This window comes from Lottia gigantea (assembly GCF_000327385.1).
Source record: "Lottia gigantea unplaced genomic scaffold LOTGIsca_20, whole genome shotgun sequence".
Lineage (NCBI taxonomy): Eukaryota > Metazoa > Mollusca > Gastropoda > Lottiidae > Lottia > Lottia gigantea.
Window position 1 is genome coordinate 2655972 of NW_008708401.1, and position 20822 is coordinate 2676793.

At 35.0% G+C, this 20822-nt stretch overlaps 2 protein-coding genes across 2 annotated transcripts; both read left to right on the plus strand.

The window, feature by feature from the left end:
* Window positions 1-603: 603 nt before the first annotated feature.
* On the plus strand, window positions 604-14212 carry LOTGIDRAFT_231605 (hypothetical protein; the record flags this gene model as incomplete). The annotated part of the gene is made up of 30 exons (XM_009053782.1): window positions 604-680; window positions 718-768; window positions 944-1056; window positions 1415-1617; window positions 1857-1969; window positions 2020-2205; window positions 2301-2512; window positions 2752-2880; window positions 3266-3394; window positions 3708-3919; window positions 4153-4295; window positions 4584-4689; window positions 4820-5032; window positions 5234-5567; window positions 5755-5907; window positions 6224-6373; window positions 6656-6869; window positions 7256-7412; window positions 7717-7885; window positions 8208-8546; window positions 8870-9079; window positions 9490-9769; window positions 10133-10253; window positions 10565-10727; window positions 11303-11415; window positions 11593-11830; window positions 12134-12274; window positions 12629-12786; window positions 13096-13255; window positions 13752-14212. 30 exons carry the CDS (start codon window positions 604-606, stop codon window positions 13808-13810), a joined length of 5046 nt encoding a protein of 1681 aa, XP_009052030.1. The 3' UTR covers window positions 13811-14212.
* Window positions 14213-16838: 2626 nt separating this feature from the next.
* LOTGIDRAFT_159475 (hypothetical protein) lies at window positions 16839-18745 on the plus strand (the record flags this gene model as incomplete). The annotated part of the gene is made up of 2 exons (XM_009053783.1): window positions 16839-17620; window positions 18202-18745. The coding sequence occupies 2 exons, from the start codon at window positions 16839-16841 to the stop codon at window positions 18743-18745; spliced, it is 1326 nt and encodes a 441-aa protein (XP_009052031.1).
* Window positions 18746-20822: the final 2077 nt, after the last annotated feature.

Below are 20822 nucleotides of genomic sequence, written 5' to 3' on the forward strand. Positions count from 1 at the left end.
ACTCATTGACCTGGTCTATTTCATTCATTCTTTGTCAATATTTATGAATTTATTTGTGGATACAAAATGTCGGATTTACACGTGACGAGAAAGAAATGACAGGTAAATATTGTTGTGATCTGTTCCCTTTCTCACTCAAAGTTTAGATTAAAAATACCAATACCAGTCATATCCATCTTGGTCTTATCCTTTAAAGGGACAGGTGTACCATTATGAGGGGTTGATTTTAGTCTTGAATATATTCAACCTAAAAAAGGTGCAGTTCCCCACGATCGCAGTAGGTTCAGATCGACTGTATACATATTCAAATTATTTACATTTCTTGGGAGGTACCTGGTATAGAATAAGCTACCACAATGTCAAATTTGCAAATGTTCATTATCATTTACAAAATATGCCTTCCATTTTCACTATTTGATACCAGCCTTGTTGCAATGGTAGCGTAAGATATAAAAGCTATTTTGACCATATATATTTCTTAACATTGCCCTCATGGAATCAACTATACTCCATTTGATTCCATTATTTCATAAGTACGCCCTATTTTTCAGCAATAATATGCATTAAGTAGTCACGAGTTTTATAAAAGTGTAACGGATAAGAATGGGATGTAGTAGCTCGATGCCGGTTTATACAGACCTGAAAAATGCTCCGGAATCGAGGGAGTTAGAGGAAAACAAGTAAGTTTGGTGATCTCTTATGTAAAATATTTTGCAGTGCTTACTGGGCGGACTGGGGGTCGTATCCAATGAAACAAATAGAGTATAGGTAGGCTGGGGAAAGGAAAACGCTTGGAGAAACACGTTGGGCATTGAGGGGCCTAAGGTAACCCATTGGTCTGAAAAATTATGAAAATGAAAATGATATGCTACCTACGTTTCACGATATGACAACGTTGCACTTTAATGATCTAGATATTTATCTTTCAAGTATTACTTTACAGTGTAGACGATGGAAAAGTAGGAGATGTTGGAGAGATCTTGAAAGGCAACCTAACTTTAGAATGTCCTTCAACAGCTAAAATAGTTCGAATATTCACCAGCAGTACATTTACAGGTATTTATTTCAGTGCGTAGGAGGCCACATCTGACTGACATAAAAAACACCAAAAATACAATTTCGATCTTACCTAATGGTGCTGTGTATATATTTTGTACTGATACTCGTTAATGCACCCCATCACATACCAATAATATAATTGGCAATATGTCACCAACAGATATACTAGAATAACATTATTTGGAATCTCCTTGTTGGATTGACATTGACGAACCTAGTGGCAGAGTGACATCCGGTGTGTCAGTTCTAAACTAGCGACAGCAACCCCTGTAAGCAATATTATTTTAGTGGTGGAGATTGAAGCAATTAAGATCTTTGGATATTGCTATTAAAAATGAGATTGATATTATTTCAGACACTCTATATGAACGAAATTCATTGATAGAAAGAGTTTATCCCAGATTAAAAGAGTTCTGTCAGTCGAAGGGGTATGAATTTCAAGTTGTTGATATGAGATGGGGTGTACGGGATGAGGCTACAGACGATCATATGACGTCAGAGCTGTGTCTGAGGGAAGTGGATTTATGTAAGAAAATATCGACAGGACCGTGTTTTGTGGTAAGTTTATCTCAAAGAAGTAGCAATAGGGTTTCCTATTGTCGTTGATTGAAGTCTGAGAAGCTGAAAGGCGCCAAGGGAAGTCCTAGATGGTGCCCGTTTTTTAAACTCAAATGGAGAAGGAATGTACTACGTACAAATCCATTTCCTTTCTTGCATGTTCGACTAAATGAATCGTTATTCAGTGTTATATAATGGTCCATCCAATCAGCAGGAATGTCTCTGCTTTTTAATTTAAGACTTTCCTGTCCCACAAATATGGCTACAGATATTTCCCAAGACAGATTGATGCTGAAGAATACGAAATACTCAAAGAAAACATGTCTGATGATTCTAAAGAACATTTAGATAGGTAGGTGGAAAGAGGCATTTATTTCAATATCAAAGTTACAATCATTGCAGAGAACAACGTAGGAAGCTAGATCTCATAAGAAAGACAAAAATCATCAAAAAATCTAGGGTAGCCTTTTTTTTAGATCAAGCTCGTGCAAGGCATCTGGGCCAATGGTACAGGTGTGGAGAGCCGTATGTCGCCAGCGACTCCGGTCATTCCATTTCCGCCAGAACAGCTAATGCCACTGCTACCGGGTAGGTCAACTCCACACATCTAATGTTACTTATTTTGTTCATTTTTATGTTAGTACGATGACGATATTACATCGGATTTTAACATTTTATTCCAGATGGTTTTCAAAAGATGAAAACGCAGTACCTCCTACCTATGTGTTACAACCTATTAGCTCCCACATTCCATCTTTTCTGTCTAAAGAGGCAGAGGACAAGAAAAAAGCTAAGCAGCAATGGTTTGAAGAAAGTGAAAAGCTTCAAGATACCATATTAGACACAGCTAAAATCTGTCCTGAAATTGTCGACGTAGATAAGTACCAAATGTCTGGTAGGTTGGGTTGTAACTTACGATTGATGTTCAAAATTATCAAAGTCTAATAATCAAATTTGTCATAAAATTTTTATCATCTAACTATCTATCACCCTTTTCTTTAACACAGCATCTGATTGGTTCAATACTTTAGTGACCTAGAACATAATATGTTCTATGTCCTCAGATCATGGATGGCAAGAGAAGTATCTCTCGTATAGTGAAAATCTAGATCTCTTTCATATTTATCATTAAAGTAACTGAAGTAGAAATAAGAAGAGGTATATTGAAGAGTAAACAAGATGGCGAAAGAAGTTTCTGGTTTCATCGAGTTATTGATGATATTGATAGTCAACCATCTAGCTATTTATTAAGTAGATATAAAGGTACATACAGATGTAAAATTTTGATTAAGTGGCATGCTGGCCAAGATAAGCAGGAACTGTGAATGGAAAAGCGAGGCTTTAAGTTTCCTGCACCGAGGTTCTGACGTATGAAAAACATCAAACATCAGGTTTTCCTAAAAAATATTCTTTATAATGTCAATAAGATTGTCAAATAGCCCTACATGGCTTATATCGAGCATTTCGTTTTCATAATTAAGGACAATCACGATGGTATATTTTATAAATTAAAGTTATGAAAAAGAATGATAAAGAAGAACTTCGTGACATTTGTTCAGAGTAATCCTCGGAACCTCTTCCCTCTATCCAACTGAAAGGCACCTATGGAATGTTCATCCAGATTAAGATTAGTTTTGCTGTATTATAGAATGTACAGGAGATCGGGAACATATAGTAGAAGCTAGAGACATGTTAGAACAACTACAGAAGATGAAATTAAAACCTGCTCTACCAGAAGATCATTATAAAACTTATAATATAACCTGGTCTGAAAACGGTAAGTGAGATGGTGATGCTATTTATATGCCCTTCTCAGTAGTGTTTCTGTGAATAATTAACAAGCATCAACTTTATAAAAAAATTTACCGATTACAAACTGTCCACATGCCTTAAATCCTGCTCAATCTGTAATAGGTCGTCCCTAAAGATCTTTGTCATGTTAGTCCCCATCTGTGACTTACACCATTGACAGATGAAACCCGCTTAAAAATCCAACCTATGTCTCCACCCGGGCCGAAGAGCAATACCAGAATATATAGTCAGATGTCAACGGCCAGATCTTCTCGTATTTGAGGCAATTTATTTTTCAGGAGTTGATCCAAACCATTCATCTAGTCATAAGAAGTATATTGATAAACTGTGTGAAGATTTTGAAAGAGATATGAAAGACATGATTGTTAAAGCTATAGCCGAGAAAGAAAAATCATTAATACACAGCCCAACCTATCAAGAGGTTGTACAACATACTACTTTCTGTCAAGAAAAGTGCCAATCATTTTATGGTAGACAAGATCTACTGACGGTAAGAAATGGTGATTATTCTGCTTTAACCAGAAAATTATCATGAAATGTATTCATTTTTGCCCTCAATGATATAAGGTTATCTAAACCACTCTATGTTTAGAATGACACATGAGGCTTTATCCTATATTACCCCAACATTTATGCTCGCATTCATCGGTGGTATTTGATCCATTCAAATTGATTGTTCAAACACATCACATCATTCTGTGAATGTCTGTTGTTTTTTGACAGAAAATCAAGAGTTATATAGCAAGTGATAGTAACGCACCTTGTGTTGTATTTGGTAAATCTGGTTCAGGAAAAACATCAGTAGTAGCCAAGTCTGCTAGCAGTTGTCGATCCTGGTTTGGTAATAAAGTCATAACGATTATTCGGTAAGTATGATTTGTGAATTATGAGAAATAATTATGCAAACTCCATATGACTAGAACTTCTCTATAGTCATAGATTTGCAAGAATTGAATTGAATTTATCAAAATTTTAAAAGCTTTCACCATGGGCAAGAATATGATTTTATATCAACTTTGCAATGAAATATGTTATGATAATCTTCAAAGGCAGTAGTTTTTAACATATGATTAGATTATGAAATACAGATCTACCAAATATCTTATGATACTATGTATTTAAACCTTCTGAAAGGACCTTTGCTCTGTAATTAGGTTTTTAGGAACATCCCCCGAGAGTTCTGGTATTGGTTCGCTGTTACTCAGTCTCACAAAACAAATAAACCTGATCTATGGCAAAGAAGATGTGGGAAATAAAACGGTAAGTCTAAAAATCTTAATCGTTCTCTATGAGTATAGCTACCTTTTTGTAGTTTCAGCAAGATGGTTCCAGACACCAGCACATGATTACACAGTATCGTCAAATTTAATATGAACATTAAATGTTTCAGACTTTACGGGATATATCCGACAGCTTCTTAGAATCTTTACAATTGGCTACAAAGCAAGAACCATTGATCATATTCCTGGATTCCCTTGATCAGCTAGATCCTGCAGGTGGTGCTACACAGTTGTCATGGTTACCCAAGAGACTTCCATCTAATGTGAAACTGGTGCTCTCAACATTACCTGAAGCTCAGTATGAATATTTCCCCAAACTTCAGGTGAGATCCAATTATCTGAGATTTCTGAAATACATTCAAAAGCAGTACATTTTGACCAAGGACATGTAAGTGACCATCCTGACCGCTTCATACACCTACACTGGGAAACTCCTTCAACCATAAAATGTCAGAAAGACCAGTATTTACACTTATAGAACATTGAGAAAGTAAAAATATTATGAATTTTTAATTCATCCACAGGCTATCTACTCAAAAATTCCGAAATCGTTTATAGAAGTGCCAAACCTACCCGAAAAGGATGCTAAAGGCATATTAGAGAAATGGTTTTCAATCAAGAAACGAAAGTTACAACCTCAACAAATGAAAATCCTGTTAAATGCCTTCAACCAATGTCCACTACCTCTTTTTCTGAAACTATCATTTGATGAAGCTTGTTTATGGAAATCTTATACCGAACCTGATCAGACTGTATTAGAGATCACAGTTCGAGGCATGGTCAATCATCTCTTCTCCAGGGTGGAATCACTCCATGGTTATCTTCTGGTATCCAGAGCTTTGGGATATATAACACTGAGTAAGTACAAGAAGCATCACCTTGTAAATGATTTTCGTACAAAATTGGGTTTGTACCTTAAATTGTATCATCCATTTTGTAACCTTAACCTCGATAGTTGTTTCTCAATTAAGTAATTCAACCCCCCTATTTGTAACCCCATTACCAGGAGGACGATTGTAACAGGTGTATATTTCTTGTTAAAAAGGTAAAAACGGTCTGACTGAAGCTGAATTAGAAGATATTTTATCGTGTGATGATGATGTATTAAATGATGTATATGTATATTGGACTCCACCAATAAGACGTCTTCCGCCATTGTTGTTAGTCAGAATGAGATCTGAACTAGAGCAGTATTTTGGTAAGTATTTTGAACTCGATTAAGGAGAAAACCAACAGTTATTCAAATGGGATTAGATCATGACAATGTCACCCACAGCAACATATTCTTTATTCCCGGATTGTTTCCTGCCTCATCACGATGTTAGCGAAGCAATTGATGCATCTAGTAGCAAATACCACTGTTTCAGTCATACCGTCTTACAGGATAACTTTCATCTGTTGGTGTGGCAAAATATACTTGAGCCGTTCAAGAGCTACTGAATATCGCTGTTTTAATATCGATGTCATCTTTCACTTTACTGTCCGCTATAAATTCTAATGAATTCTATATTTAGTAACAAGAGGGGCTGATGGTGCTAGAGTGACATATTGGTATCACAGAAAGTTTGTAGAAGCAGCCAAACTACGTTATGTTCCTGATTTAAAAACGAAAAGAATGATGGAAGGAATGTTAGCCGATTTCTTCTCAGGTGTTTGGTCAAATGGTAAGAACTTTATGTCTTTGGAAAATCATCAGGGTAGGAATGATAGAAGTTGGCTTTCGATTTATGACGTTATAAATGTTTTAATCTGTGTGGAGTATTGATTATTATTGGTTCATCTGAAAACACGAGTGTACCCGTAACAGTATTTATTCAATTAAACCTGGTGCACGTTAAAAGGTGACTTCTACGTCAACTTGTGCAGCAGATTGTCTCATGCTTCCACAAAAATGCTAGAAGCTGAAAAGGCTACGTTGTATGGATTTGTTTCTATGCTCTTTGAAGGTAAATCAAAACCAGTTAAAGGTAAAAGTGATGGGTCAACAGCTGACAGACACGTGGCATCTCAACCATTGATGTTTGGTGAAACATTCAACAATAGAAAGATCAACAACCTAGCCTACCATCGACTACATGCCAATCAACTTGAGTTACTCAAATCAGAATGTTTGTGTTCATATGACTTTATCTTAGCAGCACTAAAGTCTCGAGGATTAAGGTGGGTTAAGTCTTTTGAATCTCTCGGTTTTGCTTTCGTTCGATCTTGTCGTTTTCATCACATTGATGCACTTTCCAGATTTAGATTGGAATAGTACATTCATTCAGATGAGACAAAAACTTAGGATACAGGTTGTGCTCATCAATTCGATGATCAGCATCATTGCTTCGGTCGCATTCTTCGTGGAATGTTTGGCCGCTTTGTTGGTGTATAGGGACCAGTTTCACAAACAGGGTGACTATGGGTGATTTATAAGTTTTTCATTCATCAGATATCTCTATTTCTTAAAATCATTGTATCTTATTCAAATTTTGTAAAACAGTACCCAGAGTATCTTCATCAATACCTGACTAATTGTCTATAGAAAATATTGATACTATTTTAAGACAGTTACTTGATACCTACCATGCTACTCGCTGGGAATTTCCAGATGATGAAGACATCAAGAACGTTGAAGAAGTTCTACAATTATCACAGAATGCACTTCAGTATAATCCAAATGAACTTCCTTCACAGATCCTTGGACGATTACAACCCACAAAGGTAATTATGGTGCTGATGACTGTCTTCATCTGTAAACGTCTCCTTGCTAAGGTTTTGTGAAATAGGGACAGAGAAACAGGTCATAGGGGTTGATATGGAAAAGTCGTTTAGATGGGACACTGGAATACTCTTTCCTACAAGCTGTGCGATTCTAAGTAGTATGTAGACGAATTGTTTTCGCTTTCCCTGCAGATTCTGCTGATTAAGCACCTTGTGGTGTTGTAATCAATAATCAATGTATTCTTGAATTTGATTAATTGTGCTGTTTGATAGCAACCCTTATGAATATGCCACATCATTTTAGGGACTTTCCAAGCTGCTGGATGATTGTAAGAAGAGTTCCACCTATTATCTTCAACCCGACCATCTAATACTAACACAACCTGGTGGTAGTTTATTACATTGTTTAGCTCAACATTCGGGTGTACCTACTAGTGTAGACATATCAGACTCTAGTCAAATAGCCGTTACTTGTAAGTCTTGCTTTTAACTATATCATCAGTGTCGTTTCTATGAATTTTTAGGTGAGGGGTCAAGCAGGGACCACAGGCAATTCTTTCCCAAAGATAACAAATTAAAAACTGGGGCCAAGTCGGGTCATTCTCAGTTCTGACTACTGACTCTCACCTGGTATCAACTGGTAAAAATAACAACGGAAAAAGAACTTTATAAATGTTCTTAATATAGCTTTGATCTACTCGGGGGAAAACATATACTAAGATACAAATTAACTCTCGGCCATTAGATATACGAATGATTGTCCAAAAATATTTCAAAACATATATCCTTTTTCAGGTTCTCGGGATAGATCTATCATATTATGGGATGTAAACAAGGGGAGACTACTCAAAGTATTTGATGATGTTGCTGACGACATGGATTATATAAAGTTGGGGATGAATCGTATTGTCGTGGTGAAATCTTCTCAGGGAATACTCGGCTTTAATACAAACACTGGAGTAGAAATATATAGACTAGCCGCTGCTGCTTCGTTCTGTCTGTGTGGTAAAAATAACGAACTGCTGTGTGTAGTGGGGAATGGAGATTTATCAATTCACGATGTTTTAACGGGAAAACTGGTCAAGAAATCCAAATGTCAGTCTGGAGAAATAGATGAGAAATCTATATGTGTCGGTTAGTAAACATTGTTTATTGTTGTTTCTATATTGAGTAGAATGAAAACAATGTGGCGGGGCTTCAGGAGTGACGGGCAGATATGTTTAACTTGTCATCTTCCAGACAACCAATCTGTCCTCCTACTCGGGTACAAAAGATAAAGCGGCACCATCCATCACCCCCATTCCCATCGCATTTCTGGTCTGCCTAAAAAAAACACCTTCTACTGTTGTAATGTTAGCTGACGTTATTTAATGTGATCCCTTCCCCTTAATGTCGCTTAAGGATTAATTTAACTTCTGCTCAGTACTGCTAACAATTTAGACCTTTTTTATTTCTAGGTAGAGGTATTTATGTAGCTTGTACAGTGAACCAAAGAAAAAACATAGTGTTATTTGATGTGTATATACTGAATTTTATAAATGTGATAAAAGTATATTGTGAGGCGATGGTATTATCAATGGATTCCACCAAATTATATATAACCCACAAATTTAAACCAGTATTATCAGTATATGATATAGAAACAGGTGATATGGACAATATACAAGGTAAGGATGTATCTGAACATCAGATGTCACTATCTGACCAGTCATGTTAACTCGGGGAGACCTCGTGGCCTACAACGCTGTATTTAATGCTATTTTATATACTTCTATTATACGGTGTCCCTTTAGCACCGGTAGTATATTCTCCATAAGTTAGATGTAGCTAATATTGTACCGTTCCTAAAAGAACATGAATATGTAATTAGTACCAATGTTATGTATATGTTTGGTATTCCATGTTCAGTTTAACCAGTATCGTTTCCAAAATGCAGTTGCAAATTTTGAAACAAGATTGAAAAGGCTTGCCGTTTTAAGTGTGTATTTGTCTATGATTTTTTTTTGACAATTCTACACACGAATGTTTACAGACCAAATGATTAAGCTGCATCTTTTTAATTCATTTATATTTTTAGGTCAAGATAATATATTTGCTCAGGGAGAATTAAAACTTACAATAGATTGTCGTTATGTCTATTTTAACTATTATTCCTATGTATATGTATGGGATATTGAGAAGCGAACACAGAGAATATTGATTGAACATCCTACACCTGTGACAGATGTAGCTACTGCTGATGGTCGAGTTATAATAACTACAGGAGAAGATCGAGCTGTTAGAATATGGGATCTGAGTAAAACTAATGATAAACATTTAAGACAGTTTGGTAATGGTAATGAAGGAGCTAGAATAATGTATGTACCATCACAACACCAGTTTCTAGTCAAAGCTGATAACCTGACAGTTATCATAACCCTTAACTGCTTTTATCCAGTATCTGCATTTAAAAGTCTTGCCTTCATAGATCTTTCAAAGTCAGTTCAGTTAATAATGTTGTAAATGGCACCGTTGGTTTCACAAACGTTCTGAAACGATTTTTTAGTATCTTGTGACACTGTCCAAAGTTTTCAAATGTACATGGCCATAAATGGTTACACTATAAAATCCAAAACCTACTCTGACCTTGAATCATTATCAGAATTCACATCTCCTGCATAAGCACTTGTCTATCAAATGGAAAATTTATTCAGTTGTCACTGTGGATTTATTTCTTCCAGGTCACGAGAGATGTTTGTAAATCCACGATATGCAATATTTAAAATTAAGCGAGGATTTGATTGGTCATTACAATTGTATGATGTTTGTAAAAATAAAACTATTAAACGATCTACAGAATTTGTAAGTATTGCTCTCTAACTATTTCTACATTCATAACCAATACTCTTCATCTGAACCATTTTCTTTTCAAGTTTAGGTGCATTATCTTAGCATATTTTGTTTTGGCGCTCCTATACACGTAATATTCCAAAAAACAGACATACCCCCTTAAAAATCCTTCACCTCCGCTATGTAATTTGTGGTCAATGCTTGTCCTGGACCTATTCACGATAGTCATGGTCAAAGAAGAAAAATCTTCGCGAATCGTTTTAAGTTCAAGGGAGGTAATATCTAAATATCTAAAGATCTAAAAGGCCTATTTTTCTCACCAGGTACCTAATTTTGAAGTATATGTTGATGAAACCCATGTATTGATATGTGGCTATACCAGAGTAAAGTTATTGAATTTATCAACTATGGAGTTTGAAGTTGCCTATGAAGGTGAAATTTATACAACGTTAGGAAAAGCCATTATTGTTATAAACGATGCTAAAGGTAAGAATATTTTAAACTGTCTGGTTAAATCATTTTCAATGTTTTTGGTTATATGATGCGAAAAGGCCAGAATCCTTTTGTCCGTAGTTGCACAAGCGTAGTGCGTATCCGTAAGCGTTACAAATCGCTCATTCTATTTTAAGTGAACTCCATTCCGTATTGCGTTGACGCAAAAGTCTCCACGTACCACGGACTGACGGAGCGATTGTTTTTAGCTCATGGAAGCTGTGCGGATCTTAAAATAGCAAGAATGGCGTCAGGGTATTCCCAGAAAATTTCTCGACAGTCATTGGCTTGACGAACTCTTTGCCCTTGGTGAATTACGAACATGATAATTATGTTGTTGGTATGTTGCGTACGACAGATTGCGCACATTGTTACGGATGTATAATATATACACCTGCGCGTAGCGAATAAAAGACGCCTGAGCTTAAAATTGAATAAAGCTTTTTAGGATGCTTTGTAATTTCGATGATACTGTTATTTAGGAATTGGATAAATTTTTGAACATATTATTGATACCTTGATTCTTTTTCGCCTTTTTTATTTAAAACAATATTTTCATGGTCTTAAAGAATTTACCACAATATCCCCAGAACAAACAACTATTAATATATACAATATTAAGACTGGTAAAATAGACAATGTGTTATCTACTGGAGAAGAACACAAACTGGAATCATTTGTTGTAAGTAATCGTTCAATAACTCTTGAATAACCATTCACAGTTAAAGTAGCTCGATAGCTGTACCTATATGTAATATATAATAAATGGCAGAGCTGCTAACAACGCTGAACCAAATAGAAATGCAAAAATGCATATAGATCATTTGTCTAACATGTTTCGTGTTCCTGAATTTTGTAGGTAAATAAAGAAGAAACGAAAGTCTTAACTCAGGGAAAAGATGGTGAACTCACCAAATTTTATGTGTTTGACTTAAAGACTCGATCATTAGGGAAAACCTATACTTCGGAGTCAATGGGGCTGAATAACAGTGGTATAAGCGCCAAAGATTTCTTAATCACTCGAGATGGACTCAAATTTATGATTAAATACAAAGATGAAGGGAGAATTCAGATTCTAATTTGCTGTACGGAAAACGGTGAGTTTTCGATTCTAGACCAAAACATCTGCCTCTAATCCAGCCTCTAATAGATATTTTGACAGTAATTGCCTGGACCAGCTGACCAACTTTCACAACAGCAATCAGAGGCTGGAATAGAGGCAGATTTCTCGGTCCATGAGGATTTACATATGATCCCGTAAGTATGCCTATAGTGTATTCTGAACAACCTGACATCATTTATGAGTTCGGATTAATTTCCTTCTTAGAGGTTAAAAACATCTTTGAGACATTTGACATTGTGCACGACAATTTAAACAATCCAACATCATTCTTTTCTAGGCACCATACTTCAGAGACTGGATATATGTAAAAGTGAAAATGATAATATGTTTGACGATGTCAAGTATTTGTTGTTAACCAAGTCTACCATCCTCGTGTATTATGAAGAAGCATTCCTGAAAGTCTTTGACTTGGAAACAGGTAGGGTTATATCAACATGAGGTACGACCTCTCTCTGCTTTTATCATTGTCTTTGTAAATTCCTTATACTTCGCTTCTGAATTAGTTCTGTTGTTCGATTGTTCCAGTTTTTGGTTTCATGTTAGACCGTGTCTCACTTTGTCAAATGGCAAAACATCTGACCCAGGTAGTGTGGCAGAATGTGACAAAAACTGGATTTTTAATGACCACTTACAACTGGTGTTAAATGGGCACACGGTAGTAAACATGAGTGGACGAAATCTGCGACCATCAAGTTGATCAGGTTGCTAGTCGTCGATCAGTTTCCCCAAATGAACCGATGTTTAAACAAGGAACTACCATCTTCTATTTCAGGAAAAGAACTTCTGAGTGAAAAGTCGGACTATTATGTGTTTGTACCAGATAAAGGTCCATATTTTGTGACTCGTGGTAAATCTAAAAGCACTAACGCAGTTAGACTGTGGGATAGAGAAAAACTGATTGTGTTGGCATCTTACTTTATGGATTCAGAGGTAGGCTCTTGTCGCGACCCAGAAAAAGAATTAAGAATGTTCTAATTTGAGTCCTTTGTCACTAAGCGACTAGATTTGTCTATATTTGGAGCGGTACTTTGTACAATGGCGCAGATCAGTGGGACCCTAGTTCTCGAAATGGTCACTCTACTGTCGGGTCATCATTTATATTGCTAAAACTTTATTGACAAAAAATTACAAATTACAAAATATCACTATTTTCTTTTTACATGTATATTCAATTTAGAATTCCTGGCTCGAATTGCTGAATAAAGCACCAGTTCTTCAAAACCCTTTATGTTTTTTCAGATGCATACAGTACAAATCACTAAAGATGGTCACCATGTCATTATGTCATTACAAACGTCTGGTGATCCCATTATATTTACATTACAAGGTGGATCTCAAAATCCTATATATTTCAATTATAAACAGCTTCATGAGTATCCAGAAATATTTACAAAATCAGGTACAGTTATTGATCAGTTCATGTATCCCACATTACAAGGCAATGGCTAGTACTGGACTCTGGAGTCATTCTTAAGACATCTAAATGACATCTACCTAATTCCACGAAGTAATGATTTACATATTCCAAGCATAAAATTATCTGCACCGAAGGTTCTTAATGGTTTATTGCTATCTAATGGTTAATAGAAATGCCACTGCTGCACATAATCTTTTTGCTGGTATTTATGCTGGACTTAATAATAATCACTTTATTAGTGCAATAAATTAAGCTACAAAACTTTTCTTGCAATTCGACAAATTGGATTTGGGCTATGTTTGTCAACGCAGAAAAATCCTAATGAAAACGTCAGAGACCAGCATATTCACTCCATAAGCGTCATTGTCATTCAATCATGTCTTAATAATAATAATTCGCCGTTTAACAAACCGTATGCTTATATTTTCGGGATTAGATCTAAGTTTATATAATAATCTGTACTGTGGTTTATTTTCAGATGAAGACAAGAATATAATGGTTTTAGAATATTATGATAAACGACAACTTTCAAAATAAGTGTTACTGAAGCAACAGCAAACTGTACAGATGAAGATGAAATAAACGTTCGATTGAGAAAAATCTAGGTGATAAATATGTTTAAAAACGTATAATCTCTATCTTTTTGTCAGCAAATTGATCACCTAAAATGCTGAATTCTACATAGCTATAGCTGAAACCTAATCTGTTACATGCCACGTGACAATAGATTTGGTTTCTTTTGAAAGGATTGGCTTTATTCTCCCAAATATACACAAGCCTAGGATGGAACAAATACTTGGAATAGATTGGTTGATATTTTCTGTGAATACAGATACTCTGTGATATTTTTCTATATTATTATAAATATTATTGTACATCACTCATAATAGCAAATATTGTTAATATAATATATTTTTTAATAAAAAAGTTGAACTATAAATAGATCATATCCAGCCATATTGCAAATATCCAGAATTAATGGCTTCCTTGACTACTGACCAGTGATGAAAGGTGAATGGAAACCGGAAAGAGCTTTGCTGTATCAGGGAATGTGTGTTATTGGACGTTGTTATTTATTCGCAACATTCCAATCTCGCGTTCATGTAATTCCCGAAAAAATGTCCCCGATAGGCCAAGACACAAAAGGTAAAAGAAACCGCCTGTATTGGTAACTCTCTGGTATTGTACCGTAACTTCCATAAGGTGCATAACAATAACAACTAAACGTACTTAACTTTTCATTAAGCAATATTCTAACTTTCAAAAATGTCATCTCACGTTTTAAAAGTTCTTTAAGATGATTTCAAAGTTCAAGTATTTCATACATTTTGCTCTTGATGTGATATATGAAGTTATTGACATGTCCAAGTGGTTGTTATTAGGTGAATATATTAGGTAATATAAGCCATATCAAATCCTGAAGTGTGCTATATTATACTTTCCTTCTGTATATTACATTTCTTTTTCATTATATTTAATTGCTTGTTACACTAAATAAAAATGATAGTCATTTGGAATCATGGCAATAAAAAGTTACATGTACATGCAAAAGATCTGTTATAAAAGTATTGCAACGTAATGGACTCTTTATGAAACAGCTGACTTCTTGTTGTTTCACCTGAACTTTTTAGACCACTGACTTCTGTAGCCGACTTCCGAATATTGCTTCAGCTTCAATTCTTGTGACTATTGTAAAAGCTGAAATTTGACTCAGTTGTAAAGTTTAACATTGAATACTTAGAAATCGTTCAAATCAAAAAGCCAATGTTGCTTTTTATTTGATTAACCGCATTTTATTAACTTCATATTCAATTCAAATTGTATTATTTCACTTTTATCTATTCACTCGATTTGAATTAGATTAAATTTACTTTTTCAAATATTTTTATGCATTCATTTGTGTTAATCAAAAGATTCAACAAAAGAAAACAAGATTTTGAGAGAATTCACCTTTAATGTAATAGAGGTAATAATAAAACATTAGCTAATTATTGTTAGTGTAATAATTCAATCTATAACACTATTATAACATCAATAAGATTAGTGTTTTTATCGAGTGTTATAGATCGAATACTTATTAAATATCAATATCCATATAAATAGAAAATATCATTTGATTTCTCTCTTTATTATTCATATGGGGTTTGATAGGATTTATATAGACTGTTTATATCGCAGTAATATACTTTAGTTGTAAAGTTCTCTTAGTGATTGATGAAATTCAAGTGTTTCTTATTATGTGTGCTATATTTTTAAGAGATTAGTAAAAATAGTAAAGCAGTATTCTCAGGTATATTTCAGAATGTGTTTACGGTCACAAGTGATAATTTTGAAGAAATCTAATGAAGTATTCTATAGTGAGTGACTGACTTAAACAAGAAACGCAGAAGAACTGCGAACTCAGATCGTAGTGACATATTAAAAAATTTTAGAAGTCTATCATAAGTCTTATAGTGTGCAAGGTAAAGCCGCACGCAATAGGGCCATATTTCTGAAACGACAATCGATGGTAAAAAAAATCTGGATTTTGTCCATACGTTTTGTTTGTTCTTCGAGACAATTCTTTCTTTAACATGCGTGTTCGTCTTTAAAATTGAAATGAAATTACATTCCGACATTATGAATCGGAAAATGTGTTGACTGTTTCTGTAATCTTGAAAAATAATATTTTCAATTCCATGATAAATTGACAAATGGATTTATTTTGATTCAAAAACCATCATTGGATATAATGAGGTTTGGTTCAAACAGGCCCTCGAAATCGAGACTATTAATCACACCTTAATAATATTTGTACTGATTAATCGGGTATCAAGTGGTCACTAATTTCACGCCCAGATCAACATAAAGAAATCAAGACAGTTATTTGTGTTTCTTGTGATTTGGACTGAATGGACACCGTGTATTTGTGTAAAGTGAATATTAAGACTAATAATCTACATGAAATGTTTACATTGAAAACAATAATAGTAAGATAGTACTTTTGGAATTTGAATTATATTCTGAAATTTAAAGAATTGTGACGTAAAAAATTTGAAAATTGTTTCTTTTTCCAATTGCTGCCAGTTGTGTTGAGTATTTCTCTTGGCGAAAGCTTGCGGTATAAAACGATTCCGTCGTAGGAATAATGCGAAATGATAAACTGTGTTCCTACAAAGAAATTACAAGAGCGACTTCCATTAAGTAAACAAACCGTTTATTGTGATATTGTTTGTATTTCGGTGACTATATTTTACTGATTATTGTTATAAGGTTAGAAAACAATAAGTCATTCATATCTGTACAGTGATATATGATTTTTTATTTACCCCCCGTACAGTGTCTACCGTCTACTCTGTGTGAATGTGACTAGCCTTGTACCAAATGTGATTTTTGTATTTTTTTTTACTTCAATAGTGCAAAATACAAAAAAGTGGTTCATTTATGGTATAGTGGTGAAACAAGTTATTGATATTGGTTATAAGTAATTTGAGTCAAACTTAGTCACCAATGTTTGCGATTTAACTTTCGGTAGCAATAATTTGTATACGTTTTGTGTGAACTTTATTTCTGAAAATGTGATCAAATGGCACCTGAGCATTCGATATCTGAGAAAATGTGTGAATACGAGGGAGCAACGAATCGAAAAGATCTCGCTCCAGCACTGAAATTACCAGAAAATGACAATAAGAAATGCTACATTAAAATAATTCTGCCATCTCAAAGTGATGATAGTATAGCAGAAACCGCCACAGAACCAGAAATTAACCACCAAGTTCATTTTCCTAAACTTGAACCACCACAATGTTCTGTAACACCACGATCTGAGTCAGTTTCACCAACGCCACATCCGAACACCCCTGTTCCTGACGAACATGACATTGCTGGTCCAGTTCTTGTTTCTGGTGTCGGAGATTCAATCGCTACCAGAAAACATCCAGTAGAAGTCCAAGAACAGTCGCGCCACGAGAAAAAGACTTTAGTTGATCCTAAAGGCGAACTCGCAATATATAACCGAACAGATATTGCAAAGCATTATCCTATTCGAAGTCTACAAACCCCGAAAAAAACATTACTTTTAGAACGACCCAAGAATAGCAACTTCGCAGGAAGTTTTGTAGATATTGGTGGCTGGCAAGATGAGCTGAAAAAGACAAATTCTGTAACAGCGGAAGACATTTTGAAGAAACGATCCAAGACATATCCATCTTTGCATAGCAAATCCCTGTGTAAGGCCTCCAAATTTAGATTTGAGCACCATGAAGATTTGACGAGATATATTAGAGATTATAGATATACGCAGACTGTCGGGAAAATGGGTAGAAGATTGTGGGATGGATCTCATCAGAATCTGCACCATCATAATGGGTGAGTCTTATTACCGCAATGAACTAGTGTACATGAATAATGCAAGAACCCCAAAACAAGCAAAGGTTTGGCGCGGGCTCAATCTTGACCATAAGAATAAGATTAGGCTGATTAAGTCTAGGACCTGACAGACTGAAACATAATAACATTAACCCCGAGTGACCTGCACGTTCTTACTTGCCAAATCTGAATCTGTTATAAATTTCGTTGGTCAATAAGCAATATTATCGTGCTAGACCCAAAACATGCTGACTGAAATCTAATTCTGATCTGTGAAAATTATGTAGGCCTATCCCATTTGAAATAAGCTTATGGAGACTTAACTTAAGCTTTGTGGATTATCCAGACGAATTTCGTTCTGATTACAATCATATTGCATATTTCCTATTTCTATGTATGTTATTCATTCAAAATGGATAAGAACAATAGCACTGTAAAATGTCTGTCTACACCCAAAATCCTGAATATTGTATTTGTGATTTACTTGCCCAAAACGAAGAAACTGTGTTCCTTTTTTAAACTTTATTGCCGACTCTCATGGATTAAGTTATTATTTCATGTATGTATTTTACTCTTTTCAGATCCCAGCGATCTCTAGGAGTTCCTGGTTTTCGAGTAAAGACTACGGATCCAGTAGCTCGTACCTTCTTACCAAATACACCCAGAATAGCTACTGATGTGAACCTTCATGGTGGTTGTATTCTTTGTGAACAGGAAAAGTTCAGACTTCGGAACAGTTTTCCCAAAAGAGTGTTTTTAAGTTGGTCTCAATACATGACTCTATGCAAATCAAATACGTTTATGATGTCTCAGGCGAGCACTGGAGTGACTGAACTGCCACCACGCGAAACGCCAACCACCCCGTATCCCACACCACGTTCAGTATCAGCATATTCACCAACTCGACCAATACGACTCCTAAACCAACGCGAAAAGGCTTCGGACCTGAACTTTAAATATCAGAGCCTCAGCGAAAGGAAACCAAGACAGATTGTCCAAAGGAGATCCATGCCTGAACAGAACTCTATTGTTGATAAAACATTGTTAGTGTACAGATTGAGTGAGAAGATGAGACAATCCACAAGTCTGTCAAAATTAGATCAAATTGATGCATCTGGAAACTAACGTTTTCTTGTCTGAATTCTGAATTACCCGTCTTTATGTACTGTGCAAATTAAAATTTGTTAAAATCGTTTTGCCAATCTGGATATAGTTGACGATAATCCCGTAAAAGAGTGTGTCTAGGGGGGTTGGTTTGTGACGTAAATTTCCCCCTTCACGAACGTATCAAGTTGTATATTCTGATCTTATTGTGTACACATTGGATAGGAAATTTGGTTGGTTGGTAGATTGCAAGTTAACGTTCGCTTCCAGCTAACTGATATCACAGAGTTACGTGATCGAAGAGGTCTTTTATCCTTTCATCTGAGACACTTATCACCTCATATTCCGTCCGAAAAACTCAACCAAATTTTCAAAAAAAAAATTACGTCCGAGAGGGGGCGAGATATCTGAGATTGCCCGAATCTCTAACCTAGTTATGAGATTTTTGCCCGAAAAACTTGCTTTCGGGGCTGCTTCAACATCGACCGCCCCATTACGCAAAGGCGACAAAGCCATGTCCAATGTCTGTAAAACTGCGAAGTTACCTTCAAGAAACTTGAAACCCTATGACATTTTAATATGAGTTCATATTTTTCTTGATATGGCAAGTGATTAAATAAATATAATCAATTAAACTTTATAGACTCTACTCAATACATTCAAGAGTGACTTCAAACAACCACTATAATAAATCGTTGATTTTTATAATCAATTCAACTCTTTATATAAGATTAGATTGAGTTATATAGACCATGTTTTACTCAGTTTAATCCCATGACACTATTCAAGTGAAAAGAAAATATGAAAATGCAATATTCAACTAATAAATCATATATTAAGAATTAAGTGTAAATGAGATTAGAATAGCTTCATTTACGTTTTACCCTAAAATCTTTATTTTACACGCGCAAGATTTAGGTGCAATACACCAAGGTGGAATGGTCCTGCCTAACATTCAGTTCATTGGGACAATAGAATGAATCATTATGAAGCCTAACCTGGTAGAAGATTTTTATATCAGAATTACGTTTGGACCGCTACTTGCCAAACGCACGATGAAAACATTAATATTTCCAAACCATTTTTGTTGGGCAATTGTTCTAGTGAAAAACACCTGAAAATCGGTCTAAATAATAGGACTTCAGCAAATGTCTCGTTTCCTACAAAGAAAAAGTACTGAAATTATGCGCAGCCTTTTATTTATAGAACATCAATTTCCACTTGAGACCCACTATGCGATCGAAATATGATGCATCATTCACAAGAAAGAACTAAGTAAACTTTTGAATTTTGATATGGAGTTCCCTCCCTTGAACCGTGCTGAAAAAAATTACATATTATTTACCCTGACTCAGACTACTCGAATTCAAGTCCAGAAACTTTCTTTAATAAGAATTACGATTAGTTAGATGGTCGGGCATTTCATGCTCATAATTCCGATGAGTTGAGGTACTCTGCAATTAGTTATAATATATAATATATACCTTTTAGCCATATTGTTATTTGGTATATTTATTACTTCCCTTGAACGTTAATATTTTTTAATCCTATTATTCTATTTTCTTTTTTCTTTTTAAATTTGTCTGTTAGACTAGAGTCAAATTTGATGATAACATTGTATTCAGAGATTAAAAATGATGTGAATGAGTATTCTCCCTTGAACTGTGAAAACTTTTCTTGTTCTTTAAATTGAATTACTTCCCCTGAATTATAGTAGTACTCCTCAAAATTTGACTCAATTTAATATTGAACTATAAGATCTATCTGATATAATGTTGTACAGTGAACATTTGAAATTTCAAAATATGTAGTTCCTTGTACTTCCTTTCGAATCCATCGCCACATGGGCCTACATTGGGTATTCACCTTGCTCTAACAAGAGGATATATGTCCTTATTCAAGAGATTTGTATTAGGGGTGTAATTGGAGACAATGAATGCTTCTTTCGGAAACATAGTGACGTCATAATCAAACAGCTGATTTATCCTTAGGATCATATCATTAGGATTGCTGATAATAAAATTAGAAATATAAATGCTGCGAAAATAAAATAAATCTATGAAAAACAACAAAACGTAACAGACACGAAAAAAAGTCA